General features: G+C 66.5%; 1 protein-coding gene across 1 annotated transcript in view; it reads right to left on the bottom strand.

Annotated features, from left to right (window-relative positions):
• LOC114070841 (sialoadhesin-like) overlaps positions 1-19,378 on the bottom strand; it is a gene marked incomplete at its 5' end in the record, with an annotated part of 21,292 nt that extends 1,914 nt beyond the window's left edge. The window contains 15 exons of the mRNA XM_027908432.1: positions 7,922-8,021; positions 8,562-8,858; positions 9,573-9,827; positions 9,964-10,263; positions 10,546-10,785; positions 11,092-11,397; positions 12,011-12,265; positions 12,908-13,210; positions 13,683-13,937; positions 14,464-14,757; positions 15,480-15,728; positions 16,343-16,639; positions 17,129-17,383; positions 18,228-18,527; positions 19,124-19,378. Coding sequence (XP_027764233.1) covers positions 7,922-8,021; positions 8,562-8,858; positions 9,573-9,827; positions 9,964-10,263; positions 10,546-10,785; positions 11,092-11,397; positions 12,011-12,265; positions 12,908-13,210; positions 13,683-13,937; positions 14,464-14,757; positions 15,480-15,728; positions 16,343-16,639; positions 17,129-17,383; positions 18,228-18,527; positions 19,124-19,378 — 3,961 coding nt within the window. The remainder of the gene's footprint in view (positions 1-7,921; positions 8,022-8,561; positions 8,859-9,572; positions 9,828-9,963; positions 10,264-10,545; positions 10,786-11,091; positions 11,398-12,010; positions 12,266-12,907; positions 13,211-13,682; positions 13,938-14,463; positions 14,758-15,479; positions 15,729-16,342; positions 16,640-17,128; positions 17,384-18,227; positions 18,528-19,123) is intronic.
• Positions 19,379-19,464: the final 86 nt, after the last annotated feature.

Genomic DNA, 19,464 nt, shown 5'->3' with positions numbered 1-19,464 from the left:
CTGGAAGCCGTAGCTGGTTCCCCGCTCCCCGTTCCCCGGTCCCTTCTCCCAGTCCCCGCTCTCGGAGCTGCGGCGAGGCCGGGCCGGGGCCGCACAGCCGGGCTCCGCTCTGCCCCACCACCGGCCTGGCCGTGGATGTGACACCGGCAAAGGATTTTAAACGAAACCCAGGAAAAATAACCTCACCCCACCCCACCCCACCCCACCCTGCGGCCCCAACCCCCCCGGACCGTGCAGAGGCGATGCCCGGTGGTCACGCGTGGGGAGGCCTGCGGGCCGGTCCCGCCGGGAAGGGGGGAACAGCCGCCGAAAGGGAGCTGCTGGAACGAAATATCCTCCCTCTGCCGAGCCCCGGCCCCGAGCGGCGGCTGAGGCCGCGGTACGGCCGGGAGAGAAGCGGCCTCGTCACCCGCTCGGCCCCCGGTGCCTGCTCGGCCCCCGCCACCTCCACACGGATCCCGCTCCCTTCCTGCTATTTTTTCCCTTTATCCCTGCGATTAGCGTTAACAACAGCGGGAAGAGATTTTCTCCGGGGGAAGTGGAAGCAGGGAAAGGGAAATGCCGGGTGAGAACCGTCTCTGCCGCTGCCGGGAAGGGGAGACGAAGGGATCCGCGCTGCTCCGCTGGCTGAGAGTGGAACTGGGTCCTCAGAAAAAATAATACAAATAATAATAATAATAATAATAATAATAATAATTTTAAAGATGTCCACTTTTATTGTATCGTTATTGTTGTTGTTGGTTTTGTTTTGGTGGTGTTGTTACCGTTGTTGTAATTAGTGTTAATATTAGTGGTATTAATGTCACTAGTAGTGTTACTATTATTTGTAGTAGTACTATTGGTGTTAGTACGATTGGTATTAGTGCTATTGCTATTAGTGCTATTTGTATTATTTATTGTTATTATTATTATTATCGGTATCCCTATTTTTTCTCGCTCCCGGGGCCGTGTGGAGCAGATCCAGCCCAGGGAAGCCCTGCCCGAGGTGGGAGCGGCCGCTCTCTCCCGGAGCATCCCCGTTCCCAGCGCTCCGGCCCCGCTGCCGGCCCTGCCGAGCCCTCGGAGCCCTCCCGAGCCTCCGCCCCGCTCCATCCCCCCCTTCCCGCCGCTCCGGGGACGGTGTTGGAGTGAAAAAACCACATAATTCCTTTATTTTCCCGGTTTGCAGCCTGATCCGCCGCCCGGAGCGCCCCGGGCCCGCACCCCCCGGTGCTCCCGTTCCCCCCGGAGATGGAGGTAAGGCCAGGCCGGCGGGTGCCCGCCCGGCTCGACTCGGCTCGGTGGGCTCGGCTTGGCCCTGGGCCCGGCTGCGGGGGGTGCGGTGTCCGCCGGGAGCGGAGCCGGAGCTTCCCCAGACCCCGAACCGGCCGCCCCCGGCGAACCCCGGCCCGCTGGGCTGACACCAAGGGCTGCTCGGGGGGCACCGGGGGGGACCCTCCTTCTCCTCCTGCTCCTTCCCTTCCCCGCGAAGGAACGGCTGCCCCGGGAGACCCCCGGCCCGACCCTGTGCTCCCGGGTGGGGGCCCCGCCGAGGGTCTTCGGGGCCGGAGCAGCGAGGCCGCGGCCGGGCCCGGGCAGGGAGAGCGCGGCGGAGCCCGGTAACGGTGCGGGGCCTCGGTGGGCACGGGGGGACGGTGTGGGGACACGGGGGACTGTGTGGGAATAAGGAGGGACGGTGTGGGGATACTGGGGGACTGTGTGGGGACACGGGGGGACCGTGTGGGAACAAGGGGGGACCGTGTGGGGACACGGGGGGACTGTGCGGGGATACTGGGGGGGGCTACAGGGAGACACGGGGGAGCCGTGCGAAAGCACGAGGGAACTGTGAGGGGACATGGGGAACTGTGCGAAAACACGGGGGGATTGTACGGGGATACGGGGGGACTGTGCGGGGACGAGGGGACCTGTGGACGGACACGGGGCGAGTGTGTGGATACGCAGGGGGCTGTGGACGGACACGGGTAAACCTGCAGGGACGCAGAGGAGCCGTGCAGAAACACGGGGGATTGTGCAGAGACACGGGGGGACTGTGTATGGACGCCGGGAGACAGTGCGGGGACACGGGAGAGCCGAGTGAAAACACGGGGGGACTGTGAGGGAACTCGGGAAGCTGGGGGGACGAAAGAGCCTAAAGAAAACACGGGGGGGACTGTGCGGGGGCACGGGGAATGGTGGGGATACACGGGAGGGCTGTGCACGGACACGGGGAGCTGTAAATGGACACGGGGAAAAGTGTTGGGGCACGGGGGAGCCGTGCAAAAACACGGGGGGACTGTACGGGGGCACGGCACAGCCTTCCGAAGACACGGGGGACTGTGGACAGACACTGATAAACGTGCACGGACACGAGGGAGTCGTGCAAAACCACGGGGCGTGGACATGGGGGGACGTGCAGTGACACGGAGGGACTGGGTACGGGACGGGAGAGCCTCGTGAAAACACGAGGGGATCCTGTAAGGACACGGGGAAATGTGCAAAAACACGGGAGGACCGTGTGGGACACAGAGGACATGTCCACGAGTGCGGTGGAACTGTGTCCGGCCCCGGTGTGAGTGTGCACGGACACACGGACACGGGGCAGCCACCCGTGGGCACGGTGGGACCGGGCAAGGCTCCCTTCCTTCCCGTGGGTGGCTGCTTTGGGTGGGTGGGTTGTTTTTAGAGCGATCAGGGTGGCCGAGCCCGCGCACAGCCACGGGTGGGTGTGCATGGACACCGTGTTATCGTGCCCGAGTGCGGGTGGGTGTGCGTGGGCTGGGTGCAGGGTCCCTGCTGGGCAGCGGGTGTCTCCTCGGCAGCGCTGCCGTGCCTTTCGCCACGGCCCTGCGTGGATTTCCTCCCCGGGACCGTCCTCGGGGACACCCCCGTGGGTACCCAGCCCAGATGGGCCCCCCACGGGCCCCTGGCAGCGCCGTTTTCATTGGCGGAGCGGGCGGTCACGGGGAGCCTGGGGGGGTCCGGGATCGGGCGGGCGGGGGACACCCCTCCACGGGTGTGGGACACCCTAGCCCGTGCCGTGACCGCTCCCACGGCCCCGGGGCTCTCCCCGGGGTGGGCGCGCTCCTCCTGGCCCAGCCCGCCCGACCCCGCCGCGCCCGCTCTGATAAAACGAAATCAAACGAAATTAAGCGAAATCAAACGAAATCAGGGGGCCCCGGGACCGCAGCCCCCCCGGCACGGCCACCCCGACACCCCACCCATGGCCGAACCCGCCCGCACCGGGGGGACCCACACAGCGCCTGCACCCCGCGGGTCCCCACACCAAACGGGTCCGCAGCGGCGAGGCCACCTCCGCGCGTGGGGCGCGGGTAAGGGCACCCCGGATCGCTTCTCATTCCCAAGGATCTACTCCTTTACTATCCCCACTCCTGGGATCCCCCTCCTGGGATCTCCTCCTCTGGCATTTGGGATCCCAGTCCTGGAATCCTGCTTCTGGGATCTACTCTGTCACCCCTGCTCCTGGGATCCTGCTTCCAGGATCCTGCTCCAGGGATCTTCTCTGCTCATCAGATCCTACTCTTGGGGTCTTGCTCCTGGAATTTTCTCTTTTACCACCACTTCTGGAATCTCCTCCTTTAGCATCCCCACTTCTGGGATTCTGCTCCTGGGCTCCTTTCTCCCAGTCTCCCGACTTCTGGGATCCCCTGCTCCTCCTCATCTCTGTGATCCCGGCTCCTGGGGTGTTCCCTTCAGGGATCCCAGCTCCAGGCACCCCCCAGATCCTGGTCTGGGGATGGGGGTGGGATGCCTTGGGTGTGTCCCCCGACAGCCCCTCAACCACAGGTACCGTTACCGGCGCCTCAGTTCACCCTCGGGTGCTCACAGGAGCCGTGGGAGGCTGGGGGGCTGCAGCCCCCTCTGCTCCCCGCTGCTGGGTCACTGGTGCCGCCCCTTCGGGGCTGGGGGTCCCCGAGAGGGGACACGAGGAGGACAAGACGGGCCCCGAGGGACCCCCATGAACCTCCTGTGCTCTCGGGAGGAGCAGTGGGACCCCCGCGGCGTTCAGGCAGGGCTGGGGCTGGGGGTGCTCCAGCACCCCCATGGGGCAGACTCCCGTGGGTTTTGGGGCGATGGGCAAAGAAGAGGGGAGGGGGGGCCGGGGGGCCGGGCAGGACCCAGCCCACCCTCACGGCCAGAGGAGGGCAGAGCCCGGACTTCCTCCTGCTTCCCACGGCACGGGGGGTCTGGCGTGGGCGAGGGGAGTGTCTGTGGGGCTCAGGGAGCCACCGCCCCCCCCCCGTCCCCGAGTGTGGGTGAGATACCCCCGCAGGAGCGCTGCCACGGGAGGCAGCCACGTGTGGGGCAGCGGCTGTGACAGGGGACAGGGCAGGAGGTGCCTCGGCCTGTGCCCATCCCCGCGGCCTCAGGCCCCAGCAGGAGTGTCGGGGGGGTCCCTGCACGGGGTCCCACCGCAGCCACCGAGCTGTGCCGTCACCAGCTCACGGTCGCCCCCGGATCAGCCGTGACGGCGGGAGGAGAAGAGGGATGGATTTAGCGGGTGTTACGTGGGGCACTAAAGCTCCCCTGGGGGACAGAGAGGGGACACTGCTGGGGACACCCTGGGGCGGGCTGGGGAGGGCCCTGGCTCGGGGTGGGGGTTTTTGCTGCCAACGGTTTAGGGGTGAATGTTGGGCAGTGCAGGAACACCTCAAGGGAGGCACAACGGTGTTGCCTCGTCTTGTCTGGGCAGAACCCCCTCATTCCTCCCCAGTGAGCTCGAGCAGGTCCCACCACGGAGCTGAGGGGACGAGGGGGTCCCACCTGCGGGGGGACACCGCTCACGAGGGGTCACAGGGTCACACCTGCCCGGGGACACCCCACTCACAGGGGGTCCCACCCGCACGGGGACACCACACCACCTCTGTCACGGAGCGGCTGGGCTCGTTCCCCGAGCGAGGGAGCCCTTCGAGCCCGGCAGGCCGGTGGTGGCAGCCCTGGCGGGAGCCGCCAGCCCCATCGTGCCCGGCGGTGCCCGCGTGGAGCGAGGGCGGCGATCCCGGCCCCACGCGTGCCCCGCGCTCAGCGCCGGTGCCAGCGCCGGGCGCGCTGCCGGCCCCGGGATTACGGGCACAGCGAATCACGGCGCGCACTCCCTCAATCCACGGGGAAACGCCGAGCACGTTTCTGCCCGGTCCTCTGCCCGGTGGCAAATCCGTGGCCTCCAGTTCACCTCCTGACCTGCCCTTATTCCCTCGCTCTGCCTTTAAACCATGTGACGGGAGGATTTGGCTTAATGTGTGTTGCTCCAGAAGGGAAGGAGGAGAAGGAGCTCAGAGGGCCCGGAGGTAATCGCTGGCTGCGCGCCCGCGCCCGGCGCAGGGGCGTTCCTGCAGCCCCGGGGTGGATTAAGGCACCCGGGCACCCCCATCCCTGCCCCTCGCTGCTCCCCACCTCTCCCAGCCCCTCCGGGGGCGTCGGCAGAGGTTTAGGATGGCAGGAACAACCCCTCGGCTCTGCCCCATTCCTGCCTCTCTCCATCCTGCTCGTGCTCCAGGGTGGATGCAGGCCCTGGGAGTGGTGGGCCCATCCCCACACGGCCTTCCCAGTGCCCCCCGGGCCCAGGCTGCACCAGCCGATCTGCTGGGAAGAGCTGGAATGGGGCCCCGCCCGGCTCACGGGGGCCCACGCGTGTGTGCCAGCCGCCAACATCTGCCCTGAGCCCGCGGAGTCAGCTGGAGCTCCGGAACTGGAGAGCTGCGGGCCGGGAGGGGCGGGAGGGGGCGGCTGGATGTGCGGGGGCCCCACGCCGAGCCCGGGGCTCCGGGGGGCGCAGGTGGCGCAGGAGGACGCGGGGTCGTGGCACGGGGGGTGAAGGCTCTGCCGCCGAGGTACCTCGGAAAGGTGATTTCCAGCCGCAGGGAGGGAGCTGCCAGGTCGGGCCGGCTCCAGCCGGGCTCAGCGGGAGCAGCAGGTGACGAGGTTTGACCTCCGCGCCCCTCACGCTCGGGGGGATCTCGGCGAGGAGGGACGAGGGGAGGGCTGATGTCACCCTGCCACCTCCGTGCCGCCACCCTGCCTGTCACCCTGCCCGCGACCTTGCCACCACCCTGCCGCCACCCTCCTACCGTCCTGTTGCCACCTTGCCACCCTGCATGTCACTCTGTCACCACCCTGCCACGCTGCCTGTGGGTGAGGGACAGGGATGGGGACGGGAATGGGAATGGGGATGTGGATTTGGATACATATGAAGATGGGGTGGGGAAGGGGATGGGGCTGGAGTCGGGAATGGAGATGGGGACAGGGATAGGAATGGGAATGGGGATGGAGATGAGGACAGAAAATGGGGACAGCGACAGGAATGGGGGCAAGGATGGTGACAAAGATGGGGACAACCCCCGGGAACAGCAGCATCCTGCTTTGGTACAGAAACAGGAGCATCAGAGCAGGTGGATAAGAGGGGATTAAGCATCCACGTGAGCATCAAGCCCCTCAGCCTCTCCCCCTCAGCCCTGAGCCCCCCCCCGGCCGTGCTCGGGAAGCTCCATTTCCACGCTCGGAAGCCCCGTCCGGCCTCAGACCCGCGTCCGAGGCCGGGTCTGGTGGTGAGGTGGCCGCAGAGTGACCTCTAATGGCCGCGGATCGGGAGGCGACACGGCCCAGCCCCTGCCCCGGGGGGCTGCGATCCGGCAAGAGGAGCCCCCGCCCCGACTCCTCCTGTCCCCCACCCCTGCCCAGGCACCGAGGGGACACGCGTGGCCTGGAGACAGCTCTGCCCTCCTCTCCGAAGGGCCTCCAGGAGGGATGGCAGGGAAAGGGGTGCCGTGAGCCCGGGCTGTCTCCGAGCAGCACGGCCCCCGTGTCCCACCTGCCCTGGATGGGCAGTACCCCGGATGGTGGCTTTGCTGTGGGGACAGGCAGTGACTGTGGAGAGGATGTCCCCAGGCTTGTACCAGCACTGGGAGATTTGGCTTTATTGTTTTTCCAGGATTTCACAGCTCTGAGCAGTCACAGCTTACACAGCCTGGTGCGTGACGTGGCGAGCCCAAACCACGCCCGGCGTGAGAACAACATCCAGCAGGGAGGGATGAGGGGCACGGTGGGGATAGCAGGGGCTGGAATGGGACCGGGGGGGTTCCCCAGGATGGGGGCTGCCTAGATCCAGCCAGGCCAGGACTGTGAATTTCCAGCACCAGCTGCCACAGATGGTCCTGAGTCCAAGAGCCACCAGGTTAAGACGTTCCATCCACCTGGGAAAGGTTGGGATTGGCTGGGACCCCCCATCCATAGTAGGGCCAGGAGAGCACCCAGAGCACCCCCAGAGGGGTCAGCACTGTCTGTGCTGTGGAGACCCTCTAGGATGAGCCTGGGAGTGGTATTTTGGGTCCTCACAAGGCTCTGCCCCTCCCACCCCTTCCCTGGCTCTGGCAGTGACACCAAGGCTGTGGTGGCACCTGGAGCAGCCTGGTTGGGTCAGATCCCAGACCCACATCCCCTTCCCTGCACTGGGGACCCCTTCAGGAGCCCCCCAGAAGCTCAGGGTGGGGGGCCCTCAGAGCTGGCTCCTCCAAGGTCCCTCCTTACCTGTGCTGGCTCCTGTTTGCTCCTCAGCTCCAAGGTGTCCTCAGCACCCGACCAGCCCTGAAACCTCCTGATCCTGGAGGGGAGGACAGGGAGCTGCCAGCCCTGCTGCCCCGAGGGTGCCTGTCCCCTCACCCCGGGGTGCCTGCCCTGACATTGGGGTCCCTGTGCTGATGCCAGGGTCCCTGTGCCACTCCGAGATCCCTGTTCTCCCACCCCAGGGTTCATGTCCCCTGATCCCAGCGTCCCTGTGCCACCCTGGGGTTCCTGTCCTCCCACCCTGGGGTACCTGCTCCAACACTGGGGGCCCTGTCCTGATGTCAGGGTTCCTGTGTCCCCCTTGGTTCCCTGTCCCCTCACCCTGAGGTCCCTGTCCCCCCCTCTACCCCAGTCAGGACGTTACCTGGGCCAAATCTTCACAGCCAGGAGGCCCAGGGTGGCCACACAGATGAGGGCCAGGAGCAACCCAGCCAGGACGGTGAAGGTCAGCAGGTGGGTGAGGGCTGTGGGCACATCCCCACAGCAGGGTGTCAGTGTACATGGGACTCCCCCAGACCTTGGGGTGCCCCCCGAGGGGTGAAGGGGACCCTGGGGTGGTGTCTGGGACAGCCGAATGCAGATGGAGGCGTGGTGCCACTGTCAGGTCCCCAGGGGTAGGGACAGCCAGTCTTTGGGGTGAGGACATGTGTGTGTGTGGGGGTGACTGGCTCCCTGCTGGGACCCCACTGGGACCCCCCTGGGGCCCCGCTGCTCCTGGCTGTCCCTGCACACCTCACTGTCCCCTGCCCTGAGGGTCGGGCAGGCTGGCACAATGCTGGGTGCCCCCTCAGGAGGATCAGTGTCCCCTGGGCACAGGGGGTGTCCCCAGCACAGCCACAAGCAGCACCCCCACGTTCTGCTGTTGGCTGACCCCGAGCCGACTCCTCCTCCCTCCTGTTGGACCATCCTCAGCACCCAGCTCCGTCTGCTGCTTCCACGAGCGCTGTTTTCGGCCCTCGCACAGAACCCAGCCCCCCCCAGCCCCCAGGGTCCCTCCCACTCACTGTTCACGTCGAAGTGGGCGCTGGCCGTGGCGTTGCCCAGGGCGTTGGTGGCCACGCAGAGGTAGAGCCCGGCGGCCCCCGGGCCCAGCGGCCCCAGCTCCACCCGCAGGGCGTTGTGAGAGGGAGCCCCGCGGACCCCCGGGATGGCGGGGGGGGCCGGGCTGGAGGCCAGGAGCCGGCCCTGGTGCAGCAGGGCCAGGGAGGAGGGCGGGTGGCTGTCGGCCCTGCACAACACGATGCCCGCCCGCCCGCTGCGGTTCTCCAGGAAGGTGCTGACCGACACGTCCCGGGGGGGGTCTGGGGGGGCAGAGGTGGGGTGTCAGCGGGTCATGGCGTGGGAACCCCCACGCAGGCCTGGACAGTCACCGAAAAGGCTGCTAAACACACCCCTCCTCCAGCCTGGATCAGCCCCATCCCACCCATCCTGGGGCTGGTGGCTTCCCGTACTCTCCAGCCCTTCTCTTCCCCCAAGCTGGAGAATCCCCCCTTGGCTCCAAGTCTGACTTTTGAGGGATCAGTTTTGGAAAAACACCCGATGTACCCTTCTCTGGGGTTGAGTAGTGCATCCCTCCTCCAGCCTGGATCATCCAGGGCTGGCAGATTCACACCCTGCCCAGCCCCTTGCTCCCCCTCTCGGCTGGAGAATTCCCTTGACTTGGAGCTCTTCGGCTCCAAATTTGTCTTTCGAGGGGTCAGTCCTAGGAAAAAAACCCACGTCCTGTTCCCTGGGTCAGCAAGGGCTGCCTAACTCATCCCTTCTCCAGCCTGGATCATCCCCATCCCACTCATACCAGGGCTGGTGGCTTTCCACGCTCTCCAGCCCCTCACCCCCCCTAACTGGAGGATCCCCCAATCTCGGCTCCAAATCTGACTTCAGAGGGGCCAGTCCTTGAAAAAACCTTCCCCGGGACCAAAGGGAGAGGAGCAGGGCAGGAAGAGGAGGAGGAAGAGGAGGACGGTCCCTCGCCCACGTTCAGGGGACACGTGTGACACCGGGCTGGGGGCACTCACAGAGGACGCTGAGGCCGAGGGGGGCCGAGCTGGCAGTCCCCCAGGCCCCGCTGGCCTGGCAGCCGTAGGAGCCGGAGTCGGCGCTGGAGACGCGGGGCAGGACGAGGGAGGGGGACGGTCCCTCCCGCAACCACCGCCCGTCCCTGTGCCACGTGTAGTTGGCACCTTCGCCCCACCAAGGGGGCACCGAGCAGGTCATGGTGGCTCTGCCGCCCTCGGGCACTTCTGGTGACGGCTCCACCATGACCGTGACCCCTGCGGGGCAGGAGAGAGGCTGAGGAGTCAGGGAATGCCCAGGACACCATCCCCGAATCCCCCCCCGAGGGCTCCGAGAGCCCCGTTCGCACCGGGGCACCCCCGGGACCCCCCCCGGGGCTCTGGGCCCCCTCACCTGCCCCGGGGAGCCGCAGGGCCGCGGCCGCGGAGCCGTGGCTGTTGTTGGCCGAGCACACGTAGAGCCCCGCGTCCCGCAGCGCCAGCGCCCCCAGCCCCACCCGCAGCGAGTTGGGGGTGGCCTGAACGTCGAAGCGGGGGTCGGAGGGGCCGCGGGTGGAGGCCAGGGGGGGCTGCCCGGGCCCCCGGCTCACGGCGATGTCCGAGGGGGGGAAGCTGTCGACGGAGCAGAGCAGGACGGCCTGTCGCCCCCCCCGCGGGTCCACCAGGGAGGTGAAGGTGGGCTCCTGGGGGGCATCTGCAGCGACAAGGACAGCGCGTGTCGCCCCCTCGGCCCGCCGGTGGCACGGGATCAGCCAGAGGGGGCTGGGGGGTGACAAGTGACGGGGGAGGGGGCGCGATGCCCGGCAACACCGGGGCCCTCCCACTCCCCGAGGGAGGGGCTGTGCTGTGGCGGCGTGTCGTGGGATGTCACCAGGTGGCGACACAGACCGGCCAGCGGCACCCCTGCGGGGGTCCCGTGTGCTGGTAGGACCCGCAGTGTCACCCCCCACCCCCGAAAACGGTCCCCGTCACTCACAGAGCACCCTGAGGGCGGCGGGGGGGGCCCGGTGCCCCCTGCCCGCCTGGCAGGAGTAGAGCCCCGCGTCGGAGCGGCGGCCGCGGAGCCCGAGGGAGGCACCGAGTCCCTCCGACACCCACTGCCCGTTCCTGAACCACGTGTACAGGGTCCCCGGGGGGGCGTGGGGGTCCTGGCACGTCAGTGTCACCTCCGTCCCCTCGGGGACCTCGGCGGAGGGTCGTATGACCACCCTGGCGGCTGCGGGGGGAGGAGTGGGCAGTGACCAGCAGCAACGTTTTCACTCCAAAGCCTCCACCCCCAGTCCAGAGCGGCGGGGGAACAGGATGGGCGCTCAGGGTGGGTGCCCACCCAAGTGGCCAGCAGGACCCCACCAGCCCTGCGCCACTCTGGACCCCCCTGATATTGGGTTTTCCCGATGGCTGCACCTCTGGATGCCCACCCCAACCATCTAGGAGGTTCCCATCCCCTTTCCCTCTCCCCTTGACGCCCACCCAACCCACTGGAGGGGTGCCAACCCCTTTCTCTCCCTCCCCCGCGACTCACCCTGCACCCGCAGGGTCAGGGACACTTGGGCACTGCCGAGGGGGCTCCGTGCCTGGCACTCGTACTCGCCCTCGTCCTCCTCGGATGCTTCCCGGAGCTCCAACCTCAGCGTGTTGGGAGAGGGGGACACCTGGGTGCCCTGCCGGGGGGTGTCCCCTCCCCGAGGGGGACTGGAGGCCACCGGCTGCCCCCCCCTGAGCAGGGTGAGCTGCGCCAGGGGGTTGCTGTCCACGGAGCAGAGCAGGATGATGGCTGTGCCCTCGCTACTCTCCACGAAGGATTTCACCTGCAGGTTCCTGGGGGAATCTGCGGGGTGGAAACAGGGGAGGAGAAGAGATGGACCATAGGACAATCATGGAATTGTTTGGGTTGGAAAAGTCCTCTGAGCACACCGGGTTTCCCCAGCACTGCCCAGGCCACCCCTGACCGTGTCCCCAAGTGTCACATCCAGAGGGATTTTAAATCCCCCCGGGGATGGGGACTCCCTCCTGCCCTGGGCAGCTGTGCCAGGGCTGGACAGGAGGAATTCCAGGAGCAATTTCCCCATATCCAACCTTACTCTCCCCTGGCACAGCTGGAGGCCGTTCCCTCTCCTCCTGTCCCTGTTCCCTGGGAGCAGAGCCCGAACCCCCCCCAGAGCTCCCCCCTCCTGTCAGGGATTGCAGAGCCAGAAGGTCCCCCCTGAGCCTCCTTTTCTCCAGGCTGGTGAGCAGGACTGGGGTGTAAAGCTCGGCTTAGTTATCCCCTGGGACAAAGACTGATTTTCGTGGAAAACTAAGCTCAAACTCAAAACTGAGCCAGGGCCTTGCTGTGCCCCATCTCTCCAGCCAAGGGGCCCGAGAAGGGACAGGTGACACCCCGAGGTCCCAGCCCTGGCCGTGCCCCCACAACATGGAGCCCCCTCAGCCCCGGCACTCACAGAGGACGCTGAGGGGGGCGGGGGCGGCGCTGCGGTTGCTGACGGGGGTCCGGACGGAGCAGTGGTAGGAGCCGCTGTCGGAGGCGGAGAGCCGGGGCAGGGTGAGGGCTGGGGAGGGGCCGCTGCGCAGCCACAGCCCGTTCCTGTACCACGAGTAGCTCAACACCTCCTCGGCCCCGCCCGCCACCGCGCAGGTGAGGGTGGCACTGCCGCCTTCCCGCACCTCCGGGGCCGGCAGGATCCACACCCGGACCACTGCAAGGGAAGGGAGGTGGCGCTGAGCCCCCCTTTGCCGACAGGAAAGCTCAGAGAGTGACAGGACAGTAAAAGGTGGGGACAGTCCCCGCGGCGAGCGCGGCTGGCGCCGTTCCCAGGGTGCTCCTGCGGATCTTCCTATGGATGCTCCATCCCTGGAAGCGCCCAAAGGCAGGTTGGACGGGGTTTGGAGCAACCGGAGCTGGTGGGAGGTGTCCCTGGCCATGGCAGGGGGTGGAATAGGTGGGCTTTAAGGTGCCCCCCAGCCAAAGCTGATTCCATGACCCCTGGGTGATGCTGGCTCTGTGACCACAGCCAGGACGGTGTCATGGATGGACAGGGCGGGGCCACACTTGGCATCAGCCCCAGGAGCAGCTGTGTCTCCTCTGTCAGGTGTGGGGCACGCATGCAACTCTCTGGGAACACCTCCAGCACAGCACTCTGTCCCCACAAAGGTGGATTTTGCCCCTTTTCTTCTGTTTCCATCCTGTCCGCCCTGTTCCAGCTCCTCTCCGCCCCCCCTTCCCCATGAGCATCCTCCAGCAGCGCCTGCCTTCACCTCTTCACCAAAACCCCCGAATTCCCTGGCTCCCCCCGCTGCCTGCAGAGCTCCATCCCCTTCCTGCGCCATCCCCGACTCACTGCCCGCTGTGAAGTTGCCAGTGGCGCTGGCGTTGCCGTGGGCGTTGGTGGCCACGCAGAGGTACCGCCCCTCGTCCTGCAGCAGCACGGGGTGGAACTGCACCCGCAGGGCGTTGGTGGCCCGGGTGACACTGAGCCGTGGCCCGGGGTGGGGCTGTGACAGCGCCGTGGAGGCCACCAAAGCCCCGTCCTTGAAGAGGGCCAGCTGTGCCTGGGGGACACTGTCCACGGAGCACTGCAGGACCCCAGCCTGCCCCGGCGGGGGCTCCACGAAGGTGCTCAGCACCGGCGCCCGTGGGGGGTCTGCCCGGGCCGGGGGGACACGGAGGGTGAGCAGACCCTGGGGCTGCACCCAGAGAGCCCCAGGCCCCATCTTGGGGCCAGTATCCATCCCAGTGCCATCCCATTGGCAGCCTCCCATCCCAGTGCCATCCCACTCTAGCACTATCCTATCCCAGCACCATCCCATTGGCACCATCCCATCCCAGTGCCATCCCACCCTGGAACCATCCCATTGGCACTATCCCATCAGGACCAGCACAGCACAGCACCATCCCATCAGCACCATCCCATCAGCACCATCCCGTCAGCACCATCCCGTCAGCACCATCCCGTCAGCACCACTCTACCCCCGGCACCATCCCCCTGGCACCATCCCACCCTATCGCCATCCTGCTCCATCCCACCCCAGCACTATCCCCCTCCCATCCCCGCCCCACCGTCCCCATTCCCCCTCCCCCGTTCCCCTCCCGGCTCCCCGGGGTGTGCCACTCACAGGACACGCGCAGGGTGACAGCAGGCGACGCGCTGGTCCCCACGGGGCTGCGGGCCCGGCAGTGGTAGGAGCCGGTGGCAGCGCTAGTGACACGGGGCAGCTCCAGGACACTGCCCGGGCTCTCCTGCAGCCGCTCGCTGTCCTTGTACCAGGAGTAGACGGTGTCACCCGGCGGCTCTCCGGGCACCTGGCACGTCAGGGACACGTTGTCTCCTTCCAGCACCTCCGAGGACGGTGACACCAGGACTCGGGCAGCTGGGGCGGGGACACACACGGGGCCAGCTCAGAGGGACCGGGGCAGAGCTGGCACTGCCGCTGTCCCCTCGTCACCTCCAGCTGTCCCCTCATCACTCCACACCCCCCTGTGGGGTGGGATGCTCCTGCTCTGTCCCGGCAGCTGGCACAGCCCTGGGGTGGCACTGGGGCTCCCTGTCCCCCTTGGTGTGTCCCCCAGTCACTGTGGCTGAGGTGTTGGAATTAGGGAAGGGGATGACCCGGGCCTCCAGAGCAGCAGCTGGAGCCTGGGTGGGGTCTGGTGGCTCTGGTTGGGATCTGATAGCTGTGAGTGGGATCTGGGTGGGATCTGATGACAATGAGTGGGATCTGGTGCTGCTATGTGGGGTCTGATGGCACTGGATGGGATCTGATAGCTGTGAGTGGGATCTGGTGGCCCTGGGTGGGATCTGGTGTTGCTGGGTGGGACTTGGTGGCCCCGGGTGTGAGCGCAGACGGTTCCCACGTGGCCGTTCCCGTGGGAAGTGCCCCCGATCCCGGAGCTCACCCTGCACACGCAGGTACAGCCCCGTCTCGGCAGTGCCGAGCCCGTTGGTGGCCGAGCACCGGTAGCTCCCGTCGTCCGCCGGGGTCACCTCGCGGATCTCCACGCGCAGGGAGTTGGGGGCAGCCTTGACGCGCACCCGGGGGCTGCTCCCGCCCTCGCCCGTGGCCACCAGCTCCGGGCCCCGCAGCAGCGCCAGCCGGGCGGGGGGGTTGCTGCCCACCGAGCACTCCAGCACGGCCAGGCGGCCCCGCTCAGCCTCCAGGAACGCCCGCAGGAGCGGCTCCCGAGGGGGGTCTGTGGGGGGGAACGGCCTGAGCCACCATCCCCCCGGGACTGGGAGCCCCGCCCGCAGCCACAGCCCCGGGGAGGGGAGGGAAGGGAAGGGATTAAAAAGGGGGGAAAAAAGGGAAAAAAAGGGAAAAAAGGGAAAAAAAGGGAAAAAAAAGGGGAGAAGGAAAAGGGAAAAAGGAAAGGCAAAAGAAGAAAAGAAAGAAAAGGGAAAGGGGAAAGGGAAACGTTAAAAAGTAGAGGGGAAGGGGAAATAAGGGAAAGGGAAATAAGGGGAAGGGAAATAAGGGAAAGGGATCCCATGCCACGCCACAGTGAGGACACTCCTGCTCTATGGGATGCACAGTCACTGCATGCAGTGGCCCAGAAGGACAGATGCCCATGGGAGGAATCCCAGGACACAGATCTGTGCCCAGAAACCCCCAAATGTGCCCACATCGGCTCTGCCCAGGGCCTGGGCTGTGCCACACGTGAGAGCCGAGCTGGGCACCCCTTCCTGGGCACAAGTCCATTCATGGAATCATGGAACGGCTTAGGTTGGGAGGGCCCTTAAATCCCACCCTGTCCCACCCCCTGCCACGGGCAGGGACACCTCCCACTGTCCCAGGCTGCTCCCACGGCTTCCCTGGGAGAAGGAAAGCACCCTAATCTACAGATGGTGCAGTGTCCAGGTGATCCACATCCCCCAGCAGCGGGCTGGGGGTGCCGGGGGGGGATCCCATACGTACACAGCACATCCAGGAGCACGTCGGGGGAGCTCCTGGTGCGGCCCCCGGCGCTGGCCCTGCACCGGTACAGCCCCGAATCCACGCTGGCCACGCGGCCCAGCACCAGCGTGGGGCCCTCGGCCACCCACTGCCCGTTGTGGTACCAGGTGACGTTGGGCACGGCCGGGGAGTCGCTGCTCAGGTGGCAGGTGAGGTTGGCACTGTCACCCTCCAGCACGCGGGGTGACGGGGACACGGTGACGGTGGCGGCTGGGGTGGGAAATGGTGTCCAGCATCAGTGTTGGGGTGAACAACCCCCCCAGAGCCAGCCAGCCCAGGGTGATGTCACCAGTGGGGTTGTGTCACCAAGGGACATTGTGGCCACTCCAGAAGGCAAATTCCAGCTGATCCTGCAGTGCTGTGACAGGGACAGCTCTGAGCCTGGCAGTGGGGTGCCACCAGCCCAAGGATGAGGTACTTGCAGGAGGGGGCCTGTGGGAACTCCCTCAGCCACGTTTTGGGCAAAGTCCCTGTCACACACAGGCAGGGAATCCCCACCAGGAGCTGGAACCATTGCTGTGGCCTCCAAACCCACCAGGAGTGGTTGGTAGCTCCCACTTTAAATGCACTCACCCACTCCACCCCTGCCCCAAAGGTCCCACTGATGACAGTTTTGTGGAGGCAGAAGCTGTTGGACACCTGAATTCCACGGGCACGTGCCTTAATTCTGCCCCTCCCATCCCTCCACCACCCTCCCCATGGCTCATCCCCTTCCCTGCCATTCCCTCTGCAGGCTCCCCTCTCCCAGGGTGTTCCCAGATGCCATGGGGACGCGTGGCCTCCATCCCCCTCCCTCCTGTCCCCGGTCCCTGCTCCCCACTCACTGTCAGCCCTGAACTCCAGGGCGGCTCTGGCGCTTCCCTGCTCGTTCCCGGCCTGGCACACGTAGGTGCCCTCGTCCTCCAGCACCACGTCCTGGATCTCCACCCTCAGGCTGTTGTAGGAGGGGGTCACTCTGACCCTGGGGGCGGGGGGGCAGCCCCCGGTGCAGGCCAGCAGTGTGTCCCCTCTGTGCAGGGTCAGGTTGGCCTCGGGGTCGCTCTCCACGGAGCACTGGATGATCCCCAGGCGCCCGCCCCGCGTCTGCACGAAGGAGCTCAGCACCGGCGGCCTCGGGGGGTCTGAGGGGGCGAAAAACCACTGGGGAGAAGATTCTGGATGCTCGGGGGTCTGGAGAACCCCCAGAACCCAAGGGCTTGCTGCTTCCCAGTGCCACGTGAGCAGCTCTTGGGCATCCAGGTTGGATGGGGCTTGGGATAGCAGAGGGAAGGTGTCCCTGCCCACGGCACGGGGTGGAACTGGGTGGGACCTAATATCCCTTCCCACCCAAACCATTCATGGTTCCCTGATCATTTGTCGTACTGAAAATATTAATTGCTATTAAAACTCTTTGAGTCCCAGGAATTTGGGATGTCCCCAAACTTCTCCTCCCCCAGATTCACAGATTTACCCACCAGAGGGAGTTTTCCACCCTCTCCACATTCCTGCCCGAGAGCTCCCTGGTTGCGTTCGGCGGAGAGGGGGGAACCCCAGGGGCGGGAGCAGCGGAGGACCCCCCAGCCCAGCCCCAGGACCCGCTGGCAGCGCCGGGAGCCCCCGGCAGCACTCACAGAGCACCCGGAGCGGGACGACCCCCGAGGCGTCGCTGCTGTTGGTGCCCCGGACCCGGCACTGGAAGGCGCCGGCGTCGTCCCCGCGGACGGAGGGGAAGCGCAGGGTCGGGGCCGGGCCCTCCCGCAGCCTCTTCCCGTTCCTGTACCACGTGTAGAGGGGCTCCCCCGCCGTGTCCCCCGGCCCCACGCAGGTCAGGGTGACCGCGGTCCCCTCCGGCACCTCCGCCGAGGGTTGGATCAGGAGCTCTGCGGCTGGAGGAGGGAGGGAGAGGGATGCGAGAGAGGGAGGGAGGGAAATCCCTGATGCAGACCTCCACCTTTCCCACGGCTCCAGCCGGCTAAAACCCACCCCCCTCAGCTTCCCTGAGCCCCCTCTTGCTCTGGAGCCCGTGGGATCTGTGGGTCTTCACTGGGTGGCATTCCCTGGGGACACTGGATATCTCCACCCCAGCTCTCTGCCAGGCAAACGGGGCCTTTCCCAACCCTTCCCAACTCTCTTCAAGTGCCAGGTTCAACCAGGACATCCCGGTTCATCCTGAGCTGCTCCTGGGACAGACCCGGTGCCCTCAGCCCTCTGGCAGGTGACAGATTGGGCTGGTGGCATCCTGGCCACTTCTAATGGAGCCCAACTCCCCTCTGGGACACCCAAACCCGGGGTTGGTTTCTCTGGGATTGGACCTTGAGGTCTATTTTGGGGTTTTCTGGCATCCTGAGGGATGTTCCTCTTGGACATGGGTTTGGGGGGCTTTTCTCTCCCTCTGCTGCTTCTGTCACCCCAAACCATCCAGACTGGGCGTTCAGGGGACAGAGCAGGGATCCCTGTGGGCCCAGACACCCCCGAGCACCTCCGGGGGCTGAAGGATGGGGGACAGGGTAGAAAAGTTTGGACAAAGTTGTTCCTGATTTTGTGGTACTTTGGAAAATAAACCCCGGGAGCATCTCCAGCTCCACGAGGAGGGGCAGGGCTGCGGGGAGGGCACTGCCACCACACGGACCCCAAGGCACCAATGTCCCCCCGTGCCACGGGTGTCCCCCAACCCCGAGGAACATCCCCGGCGTTCATCCCCACCCAGAATTTGGCAGGGCCGGCACTCACGGCGGGTGAGCAGGACCTTGGCGGCGCTGGCGTTGCCGTGGGCGTTGCTGGCGGTGCAGCGGTACTTCCCGCTGTCCCGGGGCCCCGCAGCCCGGATTTCCAGGCGCAGGGCGTTGCGGGAGACGGCGACCCCGAACCTCTGGGGCGGGGCCACCTGAGCCCCGCTGGTGGCCAGCACGGTGCCGTCGCGGTCGATGGCCAGGGTGGCCGGAGGGTGACTGTCCACGGCACAGCGGACAACGACCAGCCGGCCCCCCTGGGTCTCCTGGAAGAGCGTCAGGGTGGGGGTCCGGGGGGGATCTGCGGGACGGGAGAGGGTGCTGAGCTCGGGGTGTTCCCGTGGGGTGGCCACACGTGGAATCACAGACTGCTTTGGGTTGGGAGGGACCTCAAACCTCAGCCAGTGGGCAGGGACACCTTCCCCCAGCCCAGGCTGCTCCAAACCCTGTCCAACCTGGCCCTGGACACCTCCAGGGGTGGGACACGTCCCCTCACCACCCCCAGCTGCTCCCCCCGTGCGTCACCGGGTTATTTTTACCCCAGACCTGGCAAAGCCAAGCCCTGGGCTGTTTTATTTTCCCCCTGACTTGCAAAACCTCCTGAGCTGTTCTTATCCCCCCCTCCTCCGTCAGTACCTCCCCAGAGCTTACGGCTGGAGCAGATTAGCGGGAGATGCTTCCCAGGGAGGGCAGGTCCTGCCCCACGAGTGGCTCTTAACGGCCCCTTCCCGCGTGGCTCGTGGCCAGGAATTGATGGATTTGCAGCAAACTCGGACGGGAGAGCTGGACCCCCCTCCCAGCTGCACCCGGGGCACTGGGGAAGAGGCTTTGCCGTGGCTTTGGGGGGTTGCTGAGCCCCCGGGAGGGTTGGCACTGGCAGGGGCAGGGAGCACTCACACGTCACGCTGAGGCTGAGGGGCTGGGCGGTGTCACTGCCCTGCCTGTTTGTCACCTTGCAGGAGTAGTAGCCGGCGTCGCTGGCGGCCACCGCGGGGAAGAGGAGGGTGTGGGCCGTGCCCTCCTTCAGCCACGCGCCGTTCCTGTACCACGTGTAGTTCAGCTCCTGCCCCTCCCGGCCGGGTACGTCGCAGGACAGGGTGGTGGCCGTCCCCTCCAGCACCTCGGCCGCGGGGCTCGCCGAGATCTCTGCGGCTGAGGGAGGTGGGAGAGCGGTCAGCACGGTCTTGGAGGCAGGAGAGCAGCACGCCCACCCCCAATCCCCACATTCCAGAGCCCCT

This window comes from Empidonax traillii, unplaced genomic scaffold (genome assembly GCF_003031625.1).
Source record: "Empidonax traillii isolate 1590-97213 ecotype Southwest subspecies unplaced genomic scaffold, ASM303162v1 scaffold1710:size70786, whole genome shotgun sequence".
In the NCBI taxonomy this organism is placed as follows: Eukaryota; Metazoa; Chordata; class Aves; order Passeriformes; family Tyrannidae; genus Empidonax; species Empidonax traillii.
Note: the sequence above shows the minus strand (reverse complement) of the source record. Positions and strands in the feature narration are given on the sequence as shown.